Consider the following 26,521-nt stretch of genomic DNA (forward strand, 5'->3'; position numbering starts at 1 on the left):
ACACTCCGAGACGTTACCCGTTAAAACACGGTTAGAGAAAACGGGTATTTTGGTGCATACAGTAAATTGCCCCCTTTGTGACCCTTCCGAAAGATTAAGCATTGTTTCATCTATTGCAAAGATACAATACTCTTATGGGATATTATGCCACGGACATTGAATAAAAGTCAATTTGACTCCACAGTGTGTGCGATATCTCACTGCTCTGCCATTTTTTGACGAACCCTTAGACATGTACTTTCTGAATGGATGACACAGCCTCTGGAAAACACGCATTATGTACGGACATTGTGAATCTGTTATTTGTGGAAAAGACCACCCTTCGGAAGAATAATTGTTCGTCTAAGAGAAGTGTATGCACAGACCGAGTACGAACCCAAATGGTGCTCACTTTTAGTGCTGCGCTCTTCATTGCCCTTTTTTAGTGCTTTGTTGCTTAGTGTGTCGTGTTATGCATCCTGTTGATTTGCCACTGTTCTCCTAATGTTTGCACATAGTTCTTTTACATAAAACATTGCATCACTGTAATAAATTCCATGCTGAAGTGAAGCTGATCTGCTCACCACGCCGCTGGTTCGAGACACAATCGCGGCGTGCTTTGTTTTGTATAGTTGGCCATAAAGCCTGGAGGCAGGTTGCCCACAACCCCGTGGCCATATTGCCACCTGACCGCCGCAGTAGGCGGGCCACCAGCCAGAGGCTGGGGCTGGCAAACATCGGGGAAATCTGAGATTTAGGGTCTTAGTGAGCAAAGAGCATCGTTTGTAATTTTATTCACGTCAGTAAACGCAACATAGGCTATAGCAGACTCGCCAAAATAGCAAAATAACCGCCGAGTAACTTTTTTTTTTATTTTCAGCCCACACCATGACCCTCTTTCATCCGTGTCGCTGCTATAACTGAATCAAAGGCCAGACACGGGGTCTCTATGTACTGGCCCGAGCCGAGCCCGGGTGTTTCACCTAAGATTTTACACAATTTTTAAAAATGGACTTTTGAGTTAGAAGAGCGCATTTTCGGCATAGCATTGTCAGCGGTGTAGCGCACGAGAATACAGCTAGGACGTGCTAACTAGCGGACCGGTTAACTATAATTGAACAGTTAACTTTTTAACTATTACTGTTCGACCCGTTAATTATTGACAGGCGTGTAGCACACTGTAAGTAATATTCATATCAGTTTTTAGAATTTAGAAGGCGTGGTTACCATCGACGCTGTGGCCCCACAGATTCTGGCTACATCGCGCCAAAACACATGCGGTTTTCCGAAGTTTGCAGGCAAAGGAACCTCTCCAGTGCATCTTGAGAAAAAACAGCGCTTGCAGACAAAGGACCAGAACAAGAAGGACACAGTGCATCTTGAGAAAAAACAGCGCTTGCAGACAAAGGACCAGAACAAGAAGGACACACAACAGTTGTGTGTCCTTCTTGTTCTGGTCCTGTGTGTCCTTCTTGTTCTGGTCCTTTGTCTGCAAGCGCTGTTTTTTCTCAAGATGTACCCCAACCAACTCGCCCAGCAACACACCTTGCTCTCCAGTGCGTCTAACTCGTCGAAATAGCCGAAATTTGTTGGTCCACAGAGCCGAGGGTAACCTCGTTTTCGAAATTCTAAAAACTTATATCGATATATCTTACGGTGGGTTACACGCCTCTCAATAATTACTAGCCTAACTATAATTCTTATAAGTGAACCACTCATGATTATTTAACCAGCGTGCTAGTTACGACGTTTTAGTTGCATTGTGATGCACTACACCACTGACAATGCTATGGCGAAAAAAAAGCACTCTTCTAACTCAAAAAGCTTGTAAAGTTTTAAGTGAAACATACTATATGATGCTCATATTCTTCTCTTCTTTTTACTTCTCAGGAACAATGGGCTTGTGCGGTACAGAGCACTAGCACTTAACCCAATAGCAACGCTACTATACTTAAAACGGCGTTCATTCATCTAGTTTGACCACGCAATATGTGCGGTGACATTTAATGCTGGGCATTATGCTAATCGTCAAAAGTTTTCGCACTTCACTCAGGCAAAATTTGCTCACTGCTGTGGTGTGAGAGATGCGCAGTAGCCTTCAAGTTTAACAGCAAAATAATATAAACGCCTTACATGTACTAACAGCAATAAATGAAACGTGAAGAAGAGAACTGCGGTGCCAACACAGAAACAGAAAGATATTCGCTCCTGCAGAGGAAATATGAGCGAGGTTAATTAACACACTTATATAGAATAACCTTTGCGCCGTCGAATTGAAATTGCACTGCCTATGCAGGGTGTCCCAGCAAACTTGGACCAAGATTTTAAAAAAAAAATCCCAACCGTTCTTCAGCACTGAAATCGAGTGGATCTTGTTAGGGTTTATCTAAGTTACAGTACCATTTTTTTTTGCTCGTCCTACTTGAATAATTAGTCGAGATAAATAAATTAACTTTTTAAATATAGCTTGAAATGATCAGGCGTCAATGGGAAAGTTGCGGAGCTGCTCAAATATTGTCCACCCCAGGCACTTCCAACGGGACTGACTTAGCGTGGCCGTTTTTATTCGGGAAAAACGAAAGCCCGCCGAGTTTAAAAAATGCCACGTGACAGCGCGCTCCGTGCGCCCGAATGCGCCGTGATTACAGCGCTGTCATCTGTGCTTTGTAAAAAACATGACTGGCTTCGCGCCTTTCGTGCTGCCCAAGACAGAGCTTCGCGTTGTGCTTGGTTCCAAGATAAGCGCCAGTGGGGACGGGCGACAGTTGAATGAAATCGAGGCGTAATTCACACGACGTTATCAAGCTTGTTATACGCGCGTCTTTGCTTGTTGGGGTCTTGCGCCCAAATTCTAACTCATGAGATTGTCATTGCTCCTCTGCATGCATTCTGCTAACGTGAGAGCGCAATTATCGCCGCAGAAACGGGAGCTGCGCTTTCTTTCAACTGCCGCCCGAACCCACTCGCGCTAATCATGGAACAAAGCACAACGCGTCTTGGGCACCACGAAAGGCGCGAAGCGAATGATGTTTTTTACAAAGCACGGATGAGAGCGCTGCAATCGTGGCGCGTACGGGCGCACGGAGTGCGCTGTCGCGTCGTATTTTTTAAACTCAGCGGGCTTTCGTTTTTCCCGAATAAAAACGACCACGCTAAGTCTATCTTGTTGGAAGTGTCTGGGTTGGACAATATTTGAGAAGCTCCGCAAGTTTCCCATTCATGCCTGAACGTCTCAAGCTATATTTAAAAAGTTAATTTATTTGTCTGGACTAATTATTCAAGTAGGACGAGCAAAAAAATGGTACTGTAACTTTAGATAAGCCCTAACAACATCCACGCGATTTTAGTTGTGAAGAACGCTTAAGTTTTTTTTAAAAATCGTTGTCCAAGTTAGCTGGGACACCCTGTATAATATTAATCGGCCTCCAGCTAAGGTGTTCTCATTTAGCTGTTCGCGTTTAATTTGTTGCTACAGTACCTTTCAAAATCAGTTTACGTCGCGAGAAGAAAATATTCAAACAACTTCATCATCCATATAGAGGCCACAAAATGGCCTCTTCAGATTGCATTCTGTTTGGCAGCATTCTTCAAGACGACTTGTGTGTGAGTACCTATCTGATCTCAAAGTTACTGACGAGAGTATACAATCGCTGGGCGGATGCATTCAGCTGCAGGGACTGCAGCGGCCTGTTCATTTCGCTTTTTCACGGCACCTAACGCCATCGTCGCTGTTTTGAGACGCCGCGTGGCAAATTTAAAGTGCCGATAATCGACGGAGGATGTCGATCCAGCATGACATTCTCGATGTGGATAACTACTGCCTTAATTGCAGCCTAGGATAATAGCCACATTTCTTTCGTAAGGGGCAATACAGTAAAGAGAAACGCACTGAAATCGAGAGACAAATAACAATCGCCAGGAATGTGTGCCGTACGAGCGCTCGTAAACAATACTGCTAGCAGACGACGCGCGTACGCATTCACAAGGAGGGATCGCCGCGGCGCCGCCAGGTGGCAGCTCTGCTCGATGAGGCTGCACCGAGGCACCCTAACTGCCCTAATCCGGCGGTCGATTGGGAATTGGGGACTCAGAGATAGGGAACGGCGACGAAAGGACGGGTGAAGATCGAAGGAGTCGGGGTTTCGGGAGCCTAAATACGCTGAAAGGGCTGGGGAGGGGCATAGGTGCAGCCGCGAAGGTCAGCATCGTCAGCGGGGGGTAGAATGTGGTCGTAACCGTTAGAGTCGTGGCAGTGACTCATCACGCGGCCTGCAATGGCGCAGGCATAAATAGGGACAAATGATTTGTCGGATCTCCGGGCCTCTCGGCATCAATACAGCGCTATTTAGAGAATCTAGGCAGACAACGGTGGCGGTCATTTTGCAACAGACTGGATCCCTGCAAACCACTCTCCAAAATCTGGCACGTCGTTCGAACACTGTCGACATTTCCCCAGCAGCAACACCCTTTCCGTGCATTCGCACTTCATGAAAAACGGCAAGAATTAGAGGTCGCGGAGGATTTCTGTTCGAGAATTGCCGGAAGCGCTTCTTCACCTCGGCAGCATCGATGTGCTCCTCCAACAAATGGACGATCGACTGGACATTCCCTTCACATTTCAAGAACTGAAAGCAGCGCTTTCTATTTGTACGCATCCCTCGTCCTCAGGACCTGATGGAATCACATGCAGCGCGCTTCGTCATCTGGGCCCACATGTAACAGAAGCCCTCTTAACATTGTTCAACCAGTCTTGGGCCTCTGCCGCTGTTCTACAGCAGGGGAAGAGAAGCCGCATTGTGGCCTTGCTCAAACCAGGAAAATTTCCACTCGACTTAACATCCTACAGACCAGCAGCTCTCGCAAGTTGTATTGGCAAGACGATGGAGCATATGATGTTAACCTGTCTAGGATGGTTCCTTGAAAAACGTGGACTGTACCCTTCCACAATGACGGGTTCCCGCAAAGGCCGGTCTGCCATCGACAATGTGATTGATCTTGTGTCGACGATAGAACATGAAAAACGCTGTCACAGGTTGACTGCTGCTCTTTTCCTCGACATCAAGGGCGCATTCGATAATGTTCAGCATGGTACAGTATTAAATGCACTCGATGAATGTGGTATAGGCGGGTGTCTGCACAATTGTATTGCACGCTATTTGACAAACCGGACTGCCTACATGGAGACTCTTGAAGGAGACACAGCAGATCATCATGTTGCTCGTGGTGTTCCTCAGGTAGGAGTGCTCAGTCCAACGTTGCTCAATCTCGTGCCTATCGGCCTTTTCAAGCAACTACCGAACACTGTTTCGATATCCGCCTACGCAGACGATATTTGCATATGGACATCAAGTGTCACGCGTCCCCAAGTGCAAGCAAGGTTGCAGCGTTCGGTTTCCATTATGCCTGCCTACTTGCGCGTCAAGGGCTTGAGTTTTCGCCAACTAAAACCGTAGATTCACACTTAAGTTAATGGCGTGGTATCCGGTCACAATAGGCGGACAAATTGTTCCATACGTAACACATCGCATATTCTTAGGTGTTACGATAGGTCGTGACCTGTCCTGGACGAAGCACATTTTTTTGCTCTAGAAAAAGCTCGACAGCTTTGCAAGCATTGTGCGGTGTATGACAGGGAAATCCTGGGGTCCCTCTGAGCGATCCCTACTTTACGTGTACCAGGCGCTGGTAGTCGGTCTTTTCAGATACACTGCACCCTCTCTCTCAGGGGTCAGACTATCAGGTCTGCGTGCACTTGAAAGAGCGCAGGCTCGTGCTTTAAGAGTATGCTTGGGTTGGCCACGCAAAACTTCTACGTGGGGCACATTTTACGAGGCCCGCTCCTGCCCAGCACGAATTAATTTTCATCAGGAGTCTCTTCGTGTGCATTTGCGACATCTGACCAGGTATCGTCATCACCCCCTGACCAATATTAGTGCTATGCGTCCAGATTCAGCCTTTTCCAAAGCCCTCTGGATGCAGTGTAATGCGGTGCCTTCGAGCTACATGCCACACCAAATTTCAGAGGTGCCACTTTGGGCAGTACCGAAACCATATATACGCACAACCATTCCAGGGATAACAGAGAAGACGCTGTTGGCGCTGCCACCAGTTGTTGGCGAAGATGGGTCGGTTCGGGGTCGTTGCTAGCTCGCTGCTGCTGCTGCTGCTCGCTTGACGGAACCGTGGTCAAGCTTCGACACCCGTTCCCACCACCACCAGGACAGGAGTGCCGCCATGTCAAAGAGTTAAGTGATGGGAGGAAGATTACAAGAGGGTTTATTTACATCTTTTTACAACATGGTTAGAGACTGAAGTGAGGCTCCAAAAGAGGCTCTGTGGGAGGCTTGAAGAGAGTCTTGAAGTGAGCTGCTCTGCCGCATTCGTTCTCGACATTTATACTGTTCGCCTTCCCTAAATTCCCTAGGTTGAGGACGCCCACGCCGGGGTGGGAGGGGCCCAGATCACAAACAACACAAACTTGTGCGCACAAACACACCACTGCACTTAGGGCCACGCCCCCGTCACATGTGGAGTCTGAGGGAAAGAAGGTTGTCGTCGAGGTAGCGTTGACTGCGGTAGGTGATGGCCTCCGGCCAGTCGAAGGTTTCTGCGGGTCACCGACATCTGCTGATAATCAAAGACACCCGCCGCTCGAGGCCGGAACAAAGAGGTCACGAAAAGGCCAGAAAGTGGTTCCTCGTGCTTGGGTCGGAGATGATGCCCGCCAGCTTGTCGCGGTGCTTGGTACAACAAAGAGCAGCCGGAGACGAGGCCCTTTGTTCCCTGGCACGGTCACGGCAAATGGGGAAGATAACGTTCGTCTCCCCGAGGCGGCGGCGGCGTTCTACACGTGCAGGCACTTTGTGAAGGGGGTCTGGTTTTGGTCCTGTACTCCAACCGGGCAAACTCCGTAATTGAAGTCAGCTTTCACCTGGGTCCTCTCTGTGCGTCCGGTCCATGGCGGCAGGCCCGAAAGTAATCACACTCAAGCTGCTCGCAGCCATACACAGAAGCAGGCGTGCTGGCGGCCACCCGGCGAGACTTGTTGACGTCGATCTTAATAACGCACATCCCAACAGTCGGTCTGTAACAGCTGGCGCTGTCATGCATTGCATCTATGTATGGTGACTCCCGGCATGTTTTTGTGACGGGTCCGTGACGACCACCTCTTCAGCTGCAGCGGTGATAGTGCCAGGAAATGCCTTATGTCACCGTTTCAGGCTAACGCATAAAACGTCATCGACGGCAACCGAATTGGCATAACGAGAGGCCGTCCGTGATATTGGTCACCAGTCAGCGCACCAATGGACTTTATTCTGCGACTCGAGATCGGCATTGCAGGTCATACAAACTTGCACGGTGAAGCTGGATCGAGGCACCCTAACTGCCCTAATCCCGCGGTCGACGGCGAATCGGGGAAACCGAGCGGCGCTCAGAGATGCGGAACGGCGACGAACAGACGGGCGGCGAGCGAAAGAGTCAGGGTTTCGGGAGCCTAAGTACGGTACTATAGTACGGTGAAAGAGAGCAGTTCGCTTTATCCATGACAGGTGGCGCCACTAGGAGGTCTGCCACAAGGAGGTTATATTAAAACTTTAATATAACCTCCTTGGTATGCCATGAGCATTGTCACGCCGCAGCTAGCGTGCGTCGTGGTAAAGTGTGAGGAGTGTCGCCGAAGGAGAGCGCCGAGGTTGGGTGTGTGGCAGCCGGACAGATCGGTCGTGTGTGGCCGGTGGTGGTCCAGGGACCGAGAGCGTAGAGTTGGAGACGCGAGTTAGTTGAGCGGCGGCCGGACGGATTGGCCGTGTGTTGGCCGGCGGTGGTCCGGAGTCGTGGAAGTTTTGAGGTTTTATTTTTAGTTTAAGTGGAGAGGCCGAAATCACTCGGCATATGTAAATAAGTTGTGTATACATTTGTAATAAATAATTTCTTGAAGAAAGCCTTCCAAGTGCCTCACCATCCGAAGACCTGCACACCTGTCTAAACTCACCAGTAGCAAAGTACGTCCCCCGGGTCACTCACGAGACCCGCCCTCTACGACTCCGCATCAACATCAAGGAGAACATCAACAACGACAGAGCAGAGAGGGAAAAATTCGTGACTGGCGCAGCCGACAGGATTCGCAAGGGACCGCTGCTTTGCGACGGGAACGAGGAAGACAGAGGCAACTCAGGTTGAGCAGACGTCGATTTGGTCAGCTCACGAGGAACGTTTGCCCTTGGGGGCGAAGAGAAGTCGAAAACCGGACGTCAAGAAAGAAGAAAGAAGAAACAAGAGACAGCAGAGGGATCTTCACCGATCATCACCGATCATCGAAGCTTCGACAGCAGTGTGGGTGGGAAGAAGAATCGTGGACACCAACAGGAGAAAGCAGGACGGACTTAAATTGAAGGGGTCTTGAGAGTGCGGCGGCGTTTCGTAACAAGACTTGTGGCGTATCAGCGTGAAGTTCATTGTGAGAGAACTTTCGAACTTGGTTTGATTGACGATCTTTGAAGAGAAGGCAGCGAAAGAAAAACGGTGAGCAAACAGCGCTGCTCTCAAACTTTGTGCTTTATGCTTACGGGGGGAAAGAGTAAACTACTGTCGCCAGAGATGGATAGTAGCACGACTGGGGGAATGAGCGTGCCAAGCACGGAAAGAGGCCAACCTGGAGCTATTATGCTAATGAGATTGGAAATTGAAAAGATGAGGTTAGAGAGGGCCAAAATTGAATTCGAGATAGAGAGATTACGCAGACAAGGGACAGCTGATCTGTCAGAAGGGAAATCATTGGGGGCTGGCGTTCCGCGCATGAATACGGACAGTGGTGAAGGATGTAGAAGCGAGGAGGTGACTGGGACGTTGCAACTTCACAGAGAAGAAACGATGGAGGTGAAGTATGCGCCATTTAAAACACATACTACGACACGCCAGTGTTACCGCTGTGACCTACCAGGTCATATGGCTAGGGAGTGTCGGGAAACTGAAGTAAGGAGCGGAAACAGAGATACAGGTGTTCGTAACGTTGCTACGGAGGGGCATTCTGCCGGCAGGATATGGGAGCCGGACAGGGGAAAGAACACTGCGTCGACTCTCTGTTACCGCTGTGGCCGTTTAGGGCATGTGGACGGGGAGTGCCAAGAGACAGAGACAAGGAGAATTACCGCCACAGTGATAGAGGTGAACACTCATGACGCTGAAATTCTGTGCCAGGATCAGGAGCCAAAAGCGAGCACTCAGCGGGCGGAGACACATAAGGTAGGCGATATTTCTCTCTGTTCGGGCGAATCAGTCATTTTGGCGCGACTGGATTCGGGCGCAGACATCGCTGTGGTCAGGAAGCCACTGCTGCCGCAGGAAATGGTAGATACACAAGGCAAAGTGGCATTGAAGAGAGCCTTCGGGCACCAGGTTGAGGCTGAGCTCGCGTATGTGCCGCTGAGAGTCGATCCGGGGGGCTCAGCCGTGGGCATCTTGTGCGCAGTGACAGAGGAGTTGACGAGGGAAATTGACTGCTTGGTGACAGTGAATGGTTATAATGAAGTGGTCAAGCAGAAGGAACCCCTGAGCACGAAACACGAGAGCAGCGATGTTCGAGGCTCGCCTTGGTGGACTGTTGTTGTGGTTGCTTTCATTTTTATTTGCATGCATACTTTTTGTACCATTAACCTTCACTTGAAACATGTAATCTTGTGGCGTATGGTGTGGTGTGTAGAAGTGTGCCTTGCTTTCATGTACTTGGATGCCTGTATTCTTTTTTGGAGTGTATCTCAGGGTGTGTCTCGACGGGAAGATTTAGTGCTTTCTCGCACTAGAGAGAGAGGCGGCGGCTTGAGGCAGCCTAAAGGAGAAGCATGCTTTGTTCGGAACTGGCGGAAAAAAAAAAAAAAAAGGTCGGGGGAAAGAATTGAGAACAAGGGGGGGAGGTGTCACGCCGCAGCTAGCGTGCGTCGTGGTAAAGTGTGAGGAGTGTCGCCGAAGGAGAGCGCCGAGGTTGGGTGTGTGGCAGCCGGACAGATCGGTCGTGTGTGGCCGGTGGTGGTCCAGGGGCCGAGAGCGTAGAGTTGGAGACGCGAGTTAGTTGAGCGGCGGCCGGACGGGTTGGCCGTGTGTTGGCCGGCGGTGGTCCGGAGTCGTGGAAGTTTTGAGGTTTTATTTTTAGTTTAAGTGGAGAGGCCGAAATCACTCGGCATATGTAAATAAGTTGTGTATACATTTGTAATAAATAATTTCTTGAAGAAAGCCTTCCAAGTGCCTCACCATCCGAAGACCTGCACACCTGTCTAAACTCACCAATAGCAAAGTACGTCCCCCCGGGTCACTCACGAGACCCGCCCTCTACGACTCCGCATCAACATCAATGAGAACATCAACAACGACAGAGCAGAGAGGGAAAAATTCGTGACTAGCATATACAGGAACTCTAGTCTGCCACTTCTGGCCTTCGCAGCCGGCACTAGCTGCATCGCCGCGCAGTGCGAAACGCTGTTGCACAGCTTGTGTACGAACGTCAAGTGACTCTTAAACAACCCAGCTGTGATACGGATGTCATGCGTATTGTTGAATTTATTTAGCGGTGAATGAATTTAGCTGTTTGTTGAATTAATATCTAGATATCATATCCCTGCGGTGTAGTGTCGGAAAAATAGACGTGTTTGTTACATAAACGAAACCGCGAAACAATTACCGCCGTTTTTGGAGGAGCTGTTTTGCGAGTTCAAGTTGCTTCCAAGCAGAACAGAACGTTAATATGTTGTTCCACGAAAAAAATAAACATATCACAAACGCCGCGCGCCAGTTTAAAGGGACTATGAAACAAATTAATTGAGATTACGTAAAGATAGGCAATCCATCACTCGTCACCCCAGCGCAAGAATTTTCGAGCTAGCATGAATAAAAACGAAGTTATAGACGATTAAAAATCACGCTCCTCCTCTCCCCCCTCAACTCATACGCGCGGAGCACCAAAAAAAAATAAAGAAAACAGCTCCGGGACTGGGCTCCGCCCATGAATACGTCATTTGCTGACGTTCGGTTTACGGCTTCCGGTTGTCGCACTCCCGAGGAGCAGCGTGCGTCGGCAGCGTCTCTCCGGTCTCGGCGCTTTCTTTGCTCCCGAACTCCGGGCAGAAAGAGGCGGCAGAGGTAAATTGGAAACATATGCGTGAAGGCAATGCCACGGCCGCTCAATAGAGGCGCACTTGGTGCGGCCCGCCGCGTCGCGCCTCAATGGCTGGGGAAGCGCGTATTGGGAGAAGTTCAAGTTTCCGCCGTTATTCTCCGCGGGGGCGCCACCTCTCCGTGACAAGTCGCCGCTGGCACAGACGGCCAGACGACGCGGAAGGAGTGCGCTGGCTGTGTTGGCGTGTGTTTTCGCTGTAACTGCTCTGCATGACCGCGTGGTTCTGCTAGTTCTGCGTGCTTATCATCGGTGCCTGTGTCGACAGCGTCCTAAGCGCATGCGACACCATGCCACGCAACTGCTGCGTGCCGCTGTGCACCACAAATGAAAGAAAAGATCCGAAGATCGGTTACCATGAGTTCCCGCAGAAGCAGCAAGCTATGCAACATGGTGGTTTCAGCCCTTCATCCCTATTTTGAGCAATGTCCGGAGTTGATTTGCGAGAGAGAAGACCGCAGTCACATCGAGGACATCTGCAAAGCCTTTCTAACTAAACTAATGCGACCACTGCTGACCAGTTGGGCAGAAAACATCAATCTTACGGTGGAAAAAATCATACTTGCACATAAACCGCTTTCGAGGAAAGTTTTTCGCTTGTAAAATAGGCTTGAATTCCTTCGGTACATCACGTGGCTTCAAAATAAAACGCAAAACATTGGCCGAGCCTGCTGGAGTCTGGTTTAACTGGCTGTCTTGTGTTGTTTCTTTTGCAACTGTTTGTGTCAGCAGTATATTTACGAGGGTAATCCCAAAAGTAAGGTCTCCAAAGGGCTGCGACCGCAGGGAAACTATATGCGTGGCTGCTCTGCTATGTTCATTGTTCCCCGTCTTCCAAAGAAGCCATGACTCAGCGCGAAAGGACTGTCAATCTTGGCCCGGCAACCATTAGAAATGGAGCTCCCGTTTGTCGCTACCGCCAGGAGCGAAGTTCACGCAAATGGCGTTCAACCAATCGAAAATTATCGTCAGTTGACGGAAGTGTACGGAGAGTCTTGCATTGGATGTTAAAAACTTGCGCAAGTGGTGTAGGGAGTTCGCAGCTGGTAGCACTGGAATTCACGACGAAGAAGCGGAAGACTGACAATTTCTGATGAGACAGACGCCAAGGTCGAAGAAATGATGCGGCAAGATCGGAGGATCACACTCGACGAACTCTGCATTTTGGTTCCTGGCGTTTCTAGAAGCACTATTCATAGGAGTTCGACAGCAAAGTTTAAATATCGGGAGGTGTGCGCAAGGCGGGTTGCGCGAATGCTCACAGACGACCATCAACGGCAACGCGTTGACTCCTCCCGCGAATTTCTTCCGCGTTCTGGAGATGAAAAGGAGACCTTTTTTTGGATTCTTTTGTTACGGGTGATGAAACCTAGACATTACACTTCACGCCTGAGACCAAGCAAGAATCACGTGAGTGGCGGCACTCATCTTCGCCCAAGGCGCGAAAATTCAAGCGAACACAGGCTGCCGGCAAAGGCAACTGCGTTTTGGGATCGAAAATGGGTATTGTTGGTAGACTTCTTGGATCATTCAAAATCGCAGAAGAGGACCAACGCTCGCTCCCACGTTGCCTGTCAAACCATCGCTCTTCTAGAACAGTTTGTATGGGACGTCATCAGCCACTCACCCTACAGTCCGGACTTGGTACCAAGTGACTACCACTTGTTTCCAAAGCTAAAAGAACACTACGCTGCAAGGCGCTTCACTGATGATGACGAAGTGAAAGATGCGGTCAAACGCTTCCTCAACGGCATAGCGGCGAGCTGGTATGACATGGGCATACAAAAACTGCCCCAGTAGAAGAATGGTGTCCCTTTTAAGTGATTTGTAATTTGCTTAAAGTAAACATATCTTTCGATTTATAAAAGAACTGCAAACCTTAATTTTGGGATGGCCCTCGTACTTGGTGGTACCCACTTGAAACTATTTTCAGCGAAAACGGAGCAACAGGCTGAACTATAATGCTGAACGTTACGACCACAAACGTAAGTCTACAGAGAGTGAACATTGAATAAGTGGCCCGAAACCTTGTTGTAATAAGTTATTACAGTGGTTGAAACGCCCGTAACTGAATGGATGACGACTCGGCGAAGCGCACTCCTGCCTCGATTCTCGGTGTAAATGCACGTGCGATTTGGAAAAGCGCAGTGATGGTGACATGCCGCTATCATGCTATCAGTAGCAAACTTGCACGTGGCATGACCATAATGTGTGAAACGCAGCTCATAAATGCTAAAATTATAAAGCGCCTACCGCGCGGACGCCTAAACGAAAGCACTGCCTCGGCCGCTGCGCACAGCTCTCCGCCCGGACTCGTCCCGGAGCGGTGGCGCCGCAGCGGTGGCGATGAGAACTAGGCGCAATACGGCTCTTTCGGGCGACGCGACGGGCCGCACCCAGTGCGCTCTCCATTGAGCGGCCGTGGCAATGCCCTGGCCCGCGCTTGCCCGAGGGGGTCGCGCGGCGCCTCGAGCAGACGATTTTCACCGCTACCGGAAGTGTGCCCGTGACGTCGTAGCTGCCGCGGCTCGAGCGAATGACAGCGTGTGGTGGCCTACCGACGTCATGGGACTAGTGACGTCTGTTTTCCCGGTTTTGGTTTCAAAATCGCTCCCTACGAAGACACCAATCGGCCCGCGAATTTTAAAAAACGCGATTTTTAAAAAGCCATAATAAATTGCCGGCTCAGTTCCGAAGACTCATACTTGGTGTCAGTGCTTCTGAGCATAACTTCTAACATTTACAAGCGTCTTTTAATTCTTTTCATGGTCCCTTTAAAGGGACTATGAAACAAATTAATTGAGATTACGTAACGATAGGCAATCCATCACTCGTCACCCCAGCGCAAGAATTTTCGAGCTAGCATGAATAAAAACGAAGTTATAGACGATTAAAAATCACGCTCCTCCTCTCCCCCCTCAACTCATACGCGCGGAGCACCAAAAAAAATAAAGAAAACAGCTCCGGGACTGGGCTCCGCCCATGAATACGTCATTTGCTGACGTTCGGTTTACGGCTTCCGGTTGTCGCACTCCCGAGGAGCAGCGTGCGTCGGCAGCGTCTCTCCGGTCTCGGCGCTTTCTTTGCTCCCGAACTCCGGGCAGAAAGAGGCGGCAGAGGTAAATTGGAAACATATGCGTGAAGGCAATGCCCTGGCCCGCGCTTACCCGAGGGGGTCGCGCGGCGCCTCGAGCAGACGATTTTCACCGCTACCGGAAGTGTGCCCGTGACGTCGTAGCTGCCGCGGCTCGAGCGAATGACAGCGTGTGGTGGCCTACCGACGTCATGGGACTAGTGACGTCTGTTTTCCCGGTTTTGGTTTCAAAATCGCTCCCTACGAAGACACCAATCGGCCCGCGAATTTTAAAAAACGCGATTTTTAAAAAGCCATAATAAATTGCCGGCTCAGTTCCGAAGACTCATACTTGGTGTCAGTGCTTCTGAGCATAACTTCTAACATTTACAAGCGTCTTTTAATTCTTTTCATGGTCCCTTTAATTCAACGCCAGCAGTAGCTGCGGGAATGGCAGAACGAGCGTACCCTGTAACCTTTCTCACCTTCGACAAACACTGATCCAATACATCGAATGATCGGTGCTTTTTCATACCTTTGCAATAAGTGCTTCCTTGGCGTCGGCGCGGCGCTCACTAAACTGTCGTGCCTACTTAACGCTAGCACGGTGGAAGCGGCAACTGAGCGTTTGCAAAAGTCCTCAAAGGAGGCGTTTCGACATGCAATTCTATCGCCCAGTGCAAAGCTCTAGAGAAGTGCGCTAATGCACGGGACAGCGGTGAAATTTATCATTACAGGACTTCGAATATTCCAGCTTGTTCCGACTGCTTACATCTGCGGGTGCTGAACTCCGAGCAGTTTTCAGTTTTACTTAGCAAGAGAGCACGGTCGAATGTCGCTGAGCTTCTGAAGGCGTCCTTGAAAAACATCCATACTCTGCCTTTGGAAGCCGGAATGTTAACGGAGGATAAAATAAATATCTAGACAATCGGCCGGCCATCCCATGCACGCGGACGTTCGGCTGTAAGTCGTGAGCACAGGTCTGAGCAGCGAACGTTCTTGATAGTTGTGAACACATATTCCTCCATTCGGCAAAAATATCGAACTCTAAAAAGCACGCTTGCAGGCATTGGCCCGCTTTTAATCTGCAGTTCGACAACAGGTTATGCGGTGCACAAATATTGTTACGTGGTGAATTGATTGAATAAATATGAACGCGCAGGTAGCTGACCGCGGTCTGTTGACACATTCGAGCCGATGCCGGCAGTCTGAAGGAGACGAGTAAATCAGCTGGTTGAGGCAAACATTTTCCAGCACCAATACGGTCTATGCGCACTCACAAAAAATTTTTGTGGCGTCCGGCAGCTTGTTATCCACAGCGAGAGCCGGAGAAGCGTCTTGTAGCCGGGCACCTGCGCGCCGGCAGCCGTCGAAACGAGAAGGCCCGAAGGCCAGCGATGGCGGAACGGTCATGTGACCAAATATGGCGGTGCCCATGCTCCCGCGCTGTAAAGCGCCGCGAAGGTCGGCATCCTCAGCGGGGGACAGAATGCGGTGGTAGCAGTTAAAGTCGGTAGATACAGGACTCGGGATAGCTGCCGAACAACCTGCTCACGGACAAACTACTTGATCTGAAAAATGAGCGAGCTATCCATTCTCGCAGCAGAGAGGTTGGAATGTGTATCGGTTGCGCAGATGGTTGCCGAGTGAAAACTCGCTGTCTTCGCAGCTCGTCGTAGCTCTGGCGTAAATTGAAAATATCTCTGACGGAGGTAGGGCTCTTGCCAACAAGTATTTAAAGCGTCGTCCTCGGTGCTTTTGAGGATATGGTTGATATTTTTTTTCAGCCTCCGCCATGACACGTGTCGTTGAGCTTGCAGAGGTCGATGGCATCTTCTATATAGCTGGTGAAGGTTTAACCATTCTGCTGGGCGCGAAGGCGAATACGCGGCTCCGCGCGAAATTTCCGCACGGCATGGTGGCCGAAGATGCCGGCGTAACTGGTCTTGAAGGCGGACCATGTGGTGAAGTATGATTCTTGGTTCTTGTACCAGAGGTGTGCAACGCCGGTTAAGTAGAAGGTCACATTCGTGAGCATTTATGCAATCGTAGGAGGAGAACCAGTCGTCCACGTAGTGATCGTCCATGCCGCTGAGATCTGACTGGCCGGGAGGCGTCTGATGGCATGGTCGTAAGGAGGGTCCCGTTGCGCAGCTCTACCCAGGATGTAAAACCGCAGCCACCACCGAGATAAGACGGGGTTTATTTGTAAGGGAAGCTTGGTTGGGAAGGATATTGATTGCAAAACATTTTATTCGTCGGAGAGAGCTTGGTGCTAAGAGGTCGCGTTAAGTGGTCGAGAATACGTAGCCCTTGACGACTTTGTCAGCCCACTCCACCGCGAGAACTTGCGTTCCGGGGTCTCCCACCGCTCGAGAGAAGAAGTGGTAATTAGATCGCCCGGAGGTGGCTCCATTTTGCAGTCTTATAGGATATGATCGTAGTTGGCTCGATACAGTTCGTATCGAGCCAGGAGTAGTTGGCTCGATACAGCTCGGATTGTATAGATCAGGAGCAGAGCAGGAAAGCGCCGGTCCCGGCTCAAATAGTTCGCGCTCTCGTCTCGCGCTGTGCGTTGACGCTGCCACTGCAGCTGCTGACCATTTTCCTCTGAACACAAATATATGTTTTAAGCAGTCGCATTCCTACTTTTCAGTCACTCATCGCTCACCCTGAGGGACGTGCAGCTCCAACCCAATTCAGGCCAAGAAGCCGCGCAATCGTGTACTGCGGCGCTGTCGATATGATTGCGCGCTTTCTGTGTACTAACCTACACGAATACTTTATTGTCTTCCTTCTCAGACACTATTTTACCGTCATTGAAGCTGTGTGCAGTCACCGTGCAGCTATACTGCAGCAATTTCTTGGCACAGATATGAAAGCGGCCACTGTGGCACCGGCAGAAAGCACTTCGTGACTGGGTGGCGCCCGTCACTTCAGCGATCCTTGTAGCCTGGCGCACGGCAGCAAAGGTGTCGGCCAATCACACAACGCTGCAATGCGAGAACATCATCCGGTACTTGGCCCCCAATCTGCTGGCGCCATTTGTAGCTCCCACTTGAGTGCCGAAAAGTAGCAAGCACTAATAGAGATAGCCGCTGCGATTACAAAAGGCGAACGCAAAACGAAGAGGACGTGAGCGCTCGATTTCAAGAATCATGTCCTGGCGGAATCTACGGGGCCCGGAAATCTGGGAACGCAGCTTGCCAGTCACGTGACTACCAGGTCGCCTATAAAACACCCGCTGCAAGGGCCGCGCGCCTGCAGTCGGTGACGGAATGCGGTCTGTGCCTTGGCTGACGCTGCACTTCACCCGCTGACTCGGACTAGTGCTAGGCTTATCCAACCGGTAAGATAACACTTTATTTCGGCACTACGCCCCGTTCCGTTTAGATGAGGCATGTGTCATGCTTTACTGCAGCCGATGATGGAACTCGTACGGCGCTCATCGTTTCAGTTGCCCGGTAAAACGGCTTGAATGTGCTAACACCTGCTTTCGGTATGTTCTTTTTATATCCTATTGGAGAGGACTAATGGGAATACTTGCACAGCACCTCGACTGCAACGCATCAGTTAAGAATGGCGAGGGATACATGTACAGGCTTTGTTGCTGCTTAAATTTACATTGTGCTTCGTGCTTCTAGTACAGCTGCACTGCGCTGCGTTGACTGTTTTCTTCCAAACCACTGCGCAGTACTGCCATGGCTAGCCGGGGAGCCGGGGCCAAGACGTCCAAGGCACCGAAAGCCAAATCACGCTCGGCCCGTGCGGGATTGCAATTCCCGGTCGGGCGCATCCACCGTCTGCTCCGCAAGGGGAACTACGCGGAGCGCGTGGGAGCCGGCGCCCCCGTCTACATGGCCGCGGTGCTGGAGTACCTCACGGCGGAAGTTCTTGAGCTCGCCGGTAACGCGGCGAGAGACAACAACAAGACTCGGGTCACGCCCCGTCACATCCAGCTTGCCGTGCGCAACGACGAGGAGCTCAGCAAGTTGCTGTCCGGTGTGACCATATCGGAGGGCGGCGTGCTGCCCCACATTCCGGCAGAGCTTCTTCCGAAGAAGTCTGGTGGCTCCGGCCCCTCGCAGAACGGCCGCAAAGGTGGTGAACCAGGAGCCGGGAGCCAAGACTACTGATTGATTTGAGCATATTTTTTCAACTCAAACGGCTCTCAATAAAGTAACTTGGTTGTTCATGGTTAATCTGCGTATCGCATAACGCCGCACACAGACCGGCACTTCTTTCTTGACCTGGTCGAACAGATCACGAACGGACAAAAACAGCTTTGACACCCTGCCTTCTTCGTCTTTTCTTATGGATTGTACTATCGGGCCGGAATGAAACGCGAACACGGGAACGCGTGGCCTGTGGCTAATTTTGGTACAGCGCGCGCCGTCTAGCAGCGTCCGCGATAAGCTGCTGACGTGTGCACTGGGTTGGTGGCTTCTTCCCTATGCAGCCTTTGCTCGACTTGCCGAGTTTGGCAATCCCCGTCTAGCACCGGCATGGCCCCAGCCACATCGCTTTGAATCCGACGTCATGACTGGTCCCGGCTAGCAGGATGACGATGTGGTTTTTGCTCCTCCTAACTACCGCGTTACTTCTCAGTGCAATGATGAAGCTTGACTGCCCAATGAGGTCGGTTATGATCGTGCAAGCGATATCTGCTTCGGCAGGATGTCGAAGGCTCAGGTCGATCTTTCTTGTGTGTATGCGTAAAAAAAAAAATGCGACAATTTTAGTTAAACGTTCTGAAATGTCGCAGAGGCTATGACGGATGCCGTAGTAGAGGGCTAATTTTAATTTAGACCACTTAGGTTTATTTAAAGTGCGCTTACATCGCACAGCGTACTGGCGGTTTTGTATCTCGTCTTAATTGATATACGACAGTCGTCACCTGGATCGAGCCCGCGACATTGGAATTAAAAGCCACTTGCCAAAGCCACTGAGGTGCCGTAAAAAAAAAGTTTCCCAATTTAATTTAGTTTTTATTGACTCTTAATTAATTAATTCACTCTTTTATTCACAGCACAACTGAAATTGCACAAGCAAGTGAATTGCACAAATATTGCACAAATGAAGTTTTACTGAAATGTATGTGATGCAAAAATTAAACACAGACATCACGCCGAAGCGGCCGTCACTAGCACGTTCATGACAGAGGTCATCCGGCAGTCTAATGGCCGAGAGATTGCGCTGAGAGATAACGCGGTCATCAAAGAAAGAGAAAACCGCAACGTCATCCTGCTCGCCCAGATCGTGGACTGGCGAGTGTCGGTATCGACGCAACACGGCTAGCGCCATGCTGGAGCTAGACGGGGATTGCCAAACCGCGGCAAGTCGAGCGAAGGCTGCACTTCTAGGCACAATAGCTGCACACAGGGCGGCTGGGGAAGAAGCCACCAACCCAGTGCACACGTCAGCAACTTATCGCGGACGCTGCTAGACGGCGCGCGCTGTACCAAAATTAGCCACAGGCCACGCGTTCCCGTGTTCGCGTTTCATTCCGGCCCGATAGTACTATCGTGAACAAAGTTAAGAGACCCTGGTCAGCGCGTGCCCGTCCATGTCAAACTGCATGCGAGCGTCACCTGATGCCCCTCTGGTGCCGAGACCGGCGCGGCGCGCTCCCGGAAAAAAAAGATAACGCTCTTCAGCGCCTGCTAAATCATTCGTCAGTCTCGAACGGAACAGGTACGCTGGCGACATCTGCATGCAGGATCTGTAACCAGTAGAAGAGATTGCCGAAAGCGCCGACTCGGGTACCTGGAATTCATCTATCTCGCTTCCTTAATGCCTCTGACTCAACTCGCAGAGCACTGCCTACTCTGCTGACGTGTTTGAGCTGGCGCATCTTTAGCACCTTTTCACGTCAAAAATCGGTATTTTCTTTACCGTGCCGAGGGCGCTAAATTTTGCGCGGTAGTGCGATCACATGAAGGCGCAATTTCGTGGACACCTCCAACAAAGAATATCAGGTTGGCGCGTTGTCCGCTTGCCAACTCCCTCACCCGGAAAGCGAAATCTGGTTAAAAATGAAATAGCCCATAGTGCATGGTATAATGTCGCAGTTGATGCCGGCAAAGATAAATGGTAACACTGCGACATCCGAGCGTGGAGAGCGGAGCTTCCAGTATTCGGCAGCGGTCGCAAACGGTTCGCCCGTGAGAAGCATATATGGCCTCCGGGGCCTTGTCGTGCAGCACGCCGGCCCAAAAGATTTCTGCACTGTCGCCGACTGTGAGCCACGCTGAATGTCCAAGGATGGCGGAAGAACCGGGACGTGCACTTTCCGCCGTCTCAAGCGGCAGCAGTTAACTGCAGTGTCGTGGCTCTCATTTGTGTAGATATATGCATTCGGCACACCACGGTAACGGGTGCTTGCGGTGGGATCAGCGCCATCCGGTTGCCAAATGTGCTGCGCGAATGTTGTTCGATATTTTGCAGCACTGAACCCAATGCTACACATCACAGGGTTCCGCGAATCTCTCATCCTCGAGCGTCAGCTGCCAATCACTACACCGAGGTAAGATATATCGCCGCAGGATGACCTCATCTGACGGCGTATTCAGTTTATACGCACTTCCAGTGCATTCGCTTTCCTTTGTGTGTTTTTTTAGCATGCATGCTCATTAATTTTTTTTGCGCGCGCGCAATTTTCATCCGCCACCACTCTTTCGCAGTATTGGAAGCTGAGCGTTTATTTGAAATAAATAAATGAATAAATGATCACGAATGAATACTTTCTACGCTAATAGAAATGTGATATACTTCGAGTTGAGAAAAAAAGCTAGCTGCAAGATCATCGGCGTGGAGTTTCACTTCAGCTTCAGACCGACGGAAATTAATATCGTTACTCAATGATCGGGTGATATGTAATCTATCATCGATAGTTCTTCTTAGTGTAGGAAAATTATATCATACTGTGTGTAAAAGTGTAGGCGTCAAGTGTTCGACCATTTTTAATATACTATATGAAAAGGAAAGTCAGGTATCGTTAGAGAACTGGAGACTTCACAGGAGCAATTCAATTATGGAACGTACTGTAGCGAAAACGGCGACAAGTCGATATCTTGTACCGCGGTAGGCGCCCGTGAAGGAGCAGAAGTCAGCAGAGATCCAGCGACGATGGTAACCAAGGGATCGTCACTCACCGCCATTATCAGACGACTGACCAGAAGCAGACGAGACGGCAGGTGGCGGGGCGTTTGGCGCAAATGGTATTTTTTTACTCCCTTTGTGACTTGGGGTGCACTGAGACCAAGAAACTTCATTTAAAAATGGGAGTTATAAGGAGGAGAATCCTCCTTTATACCCCATTATTGAGTGCAGGGAGCAAAATAGGTCATTTAGCACATTTTTACTCCATATGGATGGAGTAAATATTTCCGCATATGGAGTTTAAAGGGTGACGCCAACCATTTAAACTCCGATTTGGGTTGATTCTTGTTTACAGTGAAGGCGCGCGGTCTACTGCACGTCAAAGGGCGAGCGTTGGAAGCGTCTGCTAGCTGACCCCGACTTAGGTGCCGCCACCAGCGGCGCCCAGGGGCAGCCTAGTTCACTGAGGGACTTTGGACGAAAGGACGGATGGGAGCGTCCCCTTTGATATGCGGTGGTGGCAGTTCCCACCATGCTCGGCTTTTTCTCCTTTATTTTTATTTAAAAGTGTTATCAAATCGTCTAAGAATTTCCATTTTCTATAAATATATTTTCAATCCTACACTTCTAACCTAATGTCACCTCTCTGCTTTTAAGCCATCGACCTTCCAATCGCTTTTTGCTAGCTTCCACCGCAGATTTATTCACATGACCACTGTTATCTCTAAACCCTAGGGCCTCGGGGAGAGTGACGTGCCTGCACCGGCATCCTGATGGATACTATCACATTCGACTATGATGTGTTAATTGTTTATAGACATTTGCCACACACAGTACATATGTCGTCAGTTTCGTTAAATTTATATTTGTAGCTGCGTATTCTAAGGCACGCTGATCTAGCTTCAAAGAGTAGGGCACTGCCTCATGAGTTATCGTATATAGAACGATCCCTTCCTGATCTGCCTTTCCAAATTTCGATATAGTTCCACTCTGTGCTTATTTTCTATTGAATTGATCAAGTTTTTGCCTTCCGTATTTTTACCTGTCATTTAAAGCTCTTTATTCTTCCGTCCTTGTGTCCTGCATACTTACTGGTTAGTTTCCTGGTTCTTTTCCGCTATTGTGACTAGACGCCCCTTCTGTATGAGTATTTAAAACTACTGCCCACTTATTATCGTCCATTTTCCTCAGGCGTTCCTCATAAAATATTTTACTCTGATATTTCCGTGCTTCTAACGATGCCAGCCCATATTCCCCTATAGTGCCTCGTGTGTGGTTTGGCCGCGGGCACCTAGCGCTAATCTTCCAACAGCTTTAAAACTTCTGCACTTAAACTGCTGCTGATGTGCAGCGCCATCTGTGAGAGAAAAGTGAAGGTGCAGACGTTGACTTTTCCCCGCCGTGGTGGCTCAGTGGTTAGAGCGCTCGGCTACTGAGCCGGACTTCTCGGGTTCGAGCCCAGCCGCAGCGGCCGCATTTCGATGGAGGCGAAACGCAAAAGGCACCCGTGTGCTGTGCGATGTCAGCGCACGTTAATGAACCCCAGGTGGTCGAAATTATTCCGCAGCCTTGCATTACGGCGCCACTTTCTCTCTTTCTTTCACTCCCACCTTCCTCCCTTCCCTTGCGGCGCGGTTCAGGTGCCCACTGACACGGCCGCTTGATGCAAAGCGCAATCTAGCGGCCGTGCCACTGAGATATGAGACAGACACTGAGCGATTTACTTTCCTCAGAAATCAATCTTCTTCATTTTACTTTGACCGCTGCGCTCGTTTTTTTTTTTTTTTTTTTCGCTGAAATATTTTCTAGCGCTTTGTGGCACGTGTGCGCGCTTCATGAAATGACGACGAAACACATTAAACCGCGAAATGCACGTTTCTCAAGCCAGCGATCACACTGTGTACGACGTGTACCGCGAGAAAGTCCGGTATTTATATATACGTTTAAAATATGCAAAGTACTAGCGCTGTGCAATGACACGGCGCACACCTTGATCGTACTTGTCGGTTTTCGCATCACGCGACCTGTAAATACGCTATATATGGAGCTAAAATGGATTGGAAATCATGCATTCGCAAAGGCACTGAAGTTATGTATCAGGGGTCACCTAAAATTCCGAGAGAACATAGGCACTTGTCGAACTTAAACTTACCGGGTGCAGAATAATGCGGAGCGCACGCGCGCGAAAAGGATTCGGTGCAAAAAAAAAAAAAAAAAGGGCACGAGGCGAAGCTACATTCTGGATGACAATTCGTAACCTCCGATATGAACACATCCAATAAAATGAATAAAACCCCGCGAAAAGGCAATGACTCACAGTAGCATGCAATCACAATACAGACATATCGTTTAGGTATGTATAACGCATTTTATAAACGGAATAAAAAATACCAGTCACGTCCCCGCTATTCTCAAGAAGGTGGTCAGAAGAAAAGGGCGATTAGGACGGACAAGTTAGCTTACCTACACTTTGGTTTATACCTGACAAGACGGCTTTAAACCTGTGAATTAAAAATGATCTCTAACTTCTTGGTCGTAGTGTGATCTAAACCCAGATTCCATGATGGTGGCTTTTAATTTATCAAATCAGTGACCTAAAACATTTCCATGCTTAGATAAGGGCAGGTTAGGTAGACTTGCGCTGTGAGCATTATGGTTGTTAAAGCGCAATCTGAAAGGAGTCGCAGTTTGACCTATAGATATATTGCTGGGCTTCTACCGTTGCTGGGCTGGGCTTCTACAAGTCGGGCTTCTACCGCACTAGGCGGATTTAGGGTTGCTTGACGGCGGAACTTATCTCTGATCCGTCAAGGCAACTGGTCTAAGACCCTTTTCCCAAGCATCTCAGAGGAAATCTTGTGCCCATTAAAGAAACCGGTGGGTACCCGGCGGCAATGGGGATCGAACCCAACACCTCTCGAATGCGAGGCGGACGCACACCGGAGACAATGGGTTTGCCTGGATTATACCAAACCCCGGATTAAGAGGAACTACAGAGAGGCGCGTTTTATCTGTAATTTTTCCAGATGTCAGGAGGCTCTCTAGCATGTCAGCGACTTCTGATTCATATTGCGACGTCAGATCATAATTAAGGCGCTCATAAAGAGAGCCGTCATCGAGTTGTCTGAGTACCTCACGGATGTAATCAGACGTATTCATAATAACTATAGCGCCGCCTTTGTCTGCCGGCTGTACAATAATTTCGGAGGATGTCGCGGATCATTTTATTTCTTCAGATTTGTGCGCGTATAAATTGTGCTTGAAAGGAACTTCATCTTTATATACTTCTAGGATGTCGTGCTGCACCGCTTTAGTAACATATTTATCATGTTGCACAGGAGTGGTGCGGTGTTTGAAAGAGGGCAAACATTTTCGCTATCACTGGTTCTGGGACGGTCATGGAATTACTCCCGAGGTCTAAGGTTGCGTGCAAAATTGTCGAGATCTTTTACATGTGAAAATTCGTTATATCCGCCTGATGCGGGACAAAAGTTTAGCCCAAGCGAAAGAAGACTCATTTCAGCACTATAAAAAGTAGCCCTTGATAAATTGGCGATACTGGTGGATAGAAGGGGGCCAGGTTTTTTAACAGTGCCGGATATCGAAGAGATGCCGCAGCCGTTTCCAGCAGTGCTATAGAGAGGGAGCAACTTTACCGCGCTGAAAATTTTTAAATTTAACTTTAAGATCTCTGCTGTCTTTTCTTTTCACAGTCGTCCAGCAGGGCTCATTCTTTTTCTTTGAACTTGCAAGAGGCGATTACCTGACTTTCTTTGTTTTTGAGCGATTTTGCTGCTGAGCTGTAATTATCGGTGACAATATTGGTAAGATTGAGTGATGCCTTCTTCAGAACATCTTTCCATCTAGTCTTATCACGGGCGTACCTTTCTGAGGCTGTTGGCTGCATAGAAATTCTATAGGACCTTTTGGCACACAGGAAGCACCCACGTCCACTTTAAAGGGACTATGCAATAAATTAATTGAGATTACGTAAAGCAGACGGGGTAGGCATTCCTTCACTCGTCACCCCAGCGCAAGAATTTTTGAGCTAGCATCAATAACAACCAAGTTATAGACGATTAAGAATTACGCTCCTCCTCTCTCCCTCAACTCGTACACGCGGAGCACCAGAAAAAAATAAAGAAAACACCTCTGGGACTGGGCCCCGCCCATGATTACGTCATTCGCTGACGTTCGGTTTGCGACTTATGGTTGTCGCACCTAGTCGCACCCAGCAGCAGCGTCGGCAGCGTCTCTCCGGTCTCTCCTCGCCTTCCTGGATTGCGGCGCGCGTCGGAATTTTTTGTTTGTCACTGCCACAAAGGCACTGCGAATGGCTCCTGAACTACCGGCAGAGAGAGGCGGCAGAGGTAAACTGAAAACAAATGCGTGAAGGCAATGCCCTGGCCAGGAGGCGCTGCCCTGGCTCGCGCTTGCCCGAAGGGGGGGGGGGGGGGGGGGGGGGGGGGGTCGCGCGGCGGCACGAGCGTGCCCGTGACGTCGTGGCTGCCGTGGCTCCAGCGAATGACAGCGTGTGGTGGCCTACCGACGTTACGGGACTAGTGACGTCTATTTTCCCCATTTTAGTTTAAAAATCGGTCACTACGAAGACACCAATAGGCCCGTGAATTTTAAAAAACACGGTTTTTGAAAATTCATAATAAATTGCCGACTCAGCTCCGAAGACCCATACTTGGTGTGAATGCTTCTTAGCATCATTTCTAAGCACTGAAAACATTTACAAGCGACTTTTAATTCATTGCATAGTCATTTTAAGAGAGGAGGCATGCAGTTAGGAACGGATGCGTTTTTCGACATTTTCCTAGTCATAAGGAAGTTCCCAGGCAACGTGAAGTCTACATTACCAGGTAGTCAGGCTCTAGGGGTCCTTGCTGCTTGTTTCGTTGATGATATCATCGTTGTGTTGTTGATGTCTCGTTGACCGAACGGTCTTGGGAAGGTCGCGTGTCGGCACGGTGCTTAATTGGTCTTGCGTTTCCCCTTCGGTGGGCTAGGGCTGTTCCGAGGTACGGTACCCGAAGTTACGCTGGGGGTCACAAGTTAGGCAATTGTCGCTGTTCAGGATCCAGGTCTGCACGGAGGAGCGTTGGCAGGGGTTGGAAGAGGAAAGTATATGACAACTTTATCTTACCGGTACTCACGTGTGGGGCAGAAACGTGGAGGCTAACGAAAAGTATTCAGCT

At 49.6% G+C, this 26,521-nt stretch overlaps 1 protein-coding gene across 2 annotated transcripts; it reads left to right on the forward strand.

Annotated features, from left to right (window-relative positions):
- The first annotated feature begins 17,269 nt into the window (after positions 1 to 17,269).
- LOC149352169 (histone H2A-like) lies at positions 17,270 to 18,418 on the forward strand. Of its 2 annotated transcripts, none has more exons than XM_089577122.1 (2): positions 17,270 to 17,565; positions 17,911 to 18,418. In XM_089577122.1, the coding sequence occupies exon 2, from the start codon at positions 17,918 to 17,920 to the stop codon at positions 18,350 to 18,352; it is 435 nt and encodes a 144-aa protein (XP_089433248.1). In that variant the 5' UTR covers positions 17,270 to 17,565; positions 17,911 to 17,917; the 3' UTR covers positions 18,353 to 18,418. The 2 variants fall into 2 exon arrangements, with proteins under 2 accessions (XP_089433248.1, XP_089433249.1); XM_089577123.1 differs by lacking the exon at positions 17,270 to 17,565 and adding an exon at positions 17,648 to 17,715.
- Positions 18,419 to 26,521: the final 8,103 nt, after the last annotated feature.

Source organism: Amblyomma mixtum, chromosome 3 (assembly GCF_055824585.1).
Source record: "Amblyomma mixtum isolate Tamu chromosome 3, ASM5582458v1, whole genome shotgun sequence".
NCBI classification, from domain to species: domain Eukaryota; kingdom Metazoa; phylum Arthropoda; class Arachnida; order Ixodida; family Ixodidae; genus Amblyomma; species Amblyomma mixtum.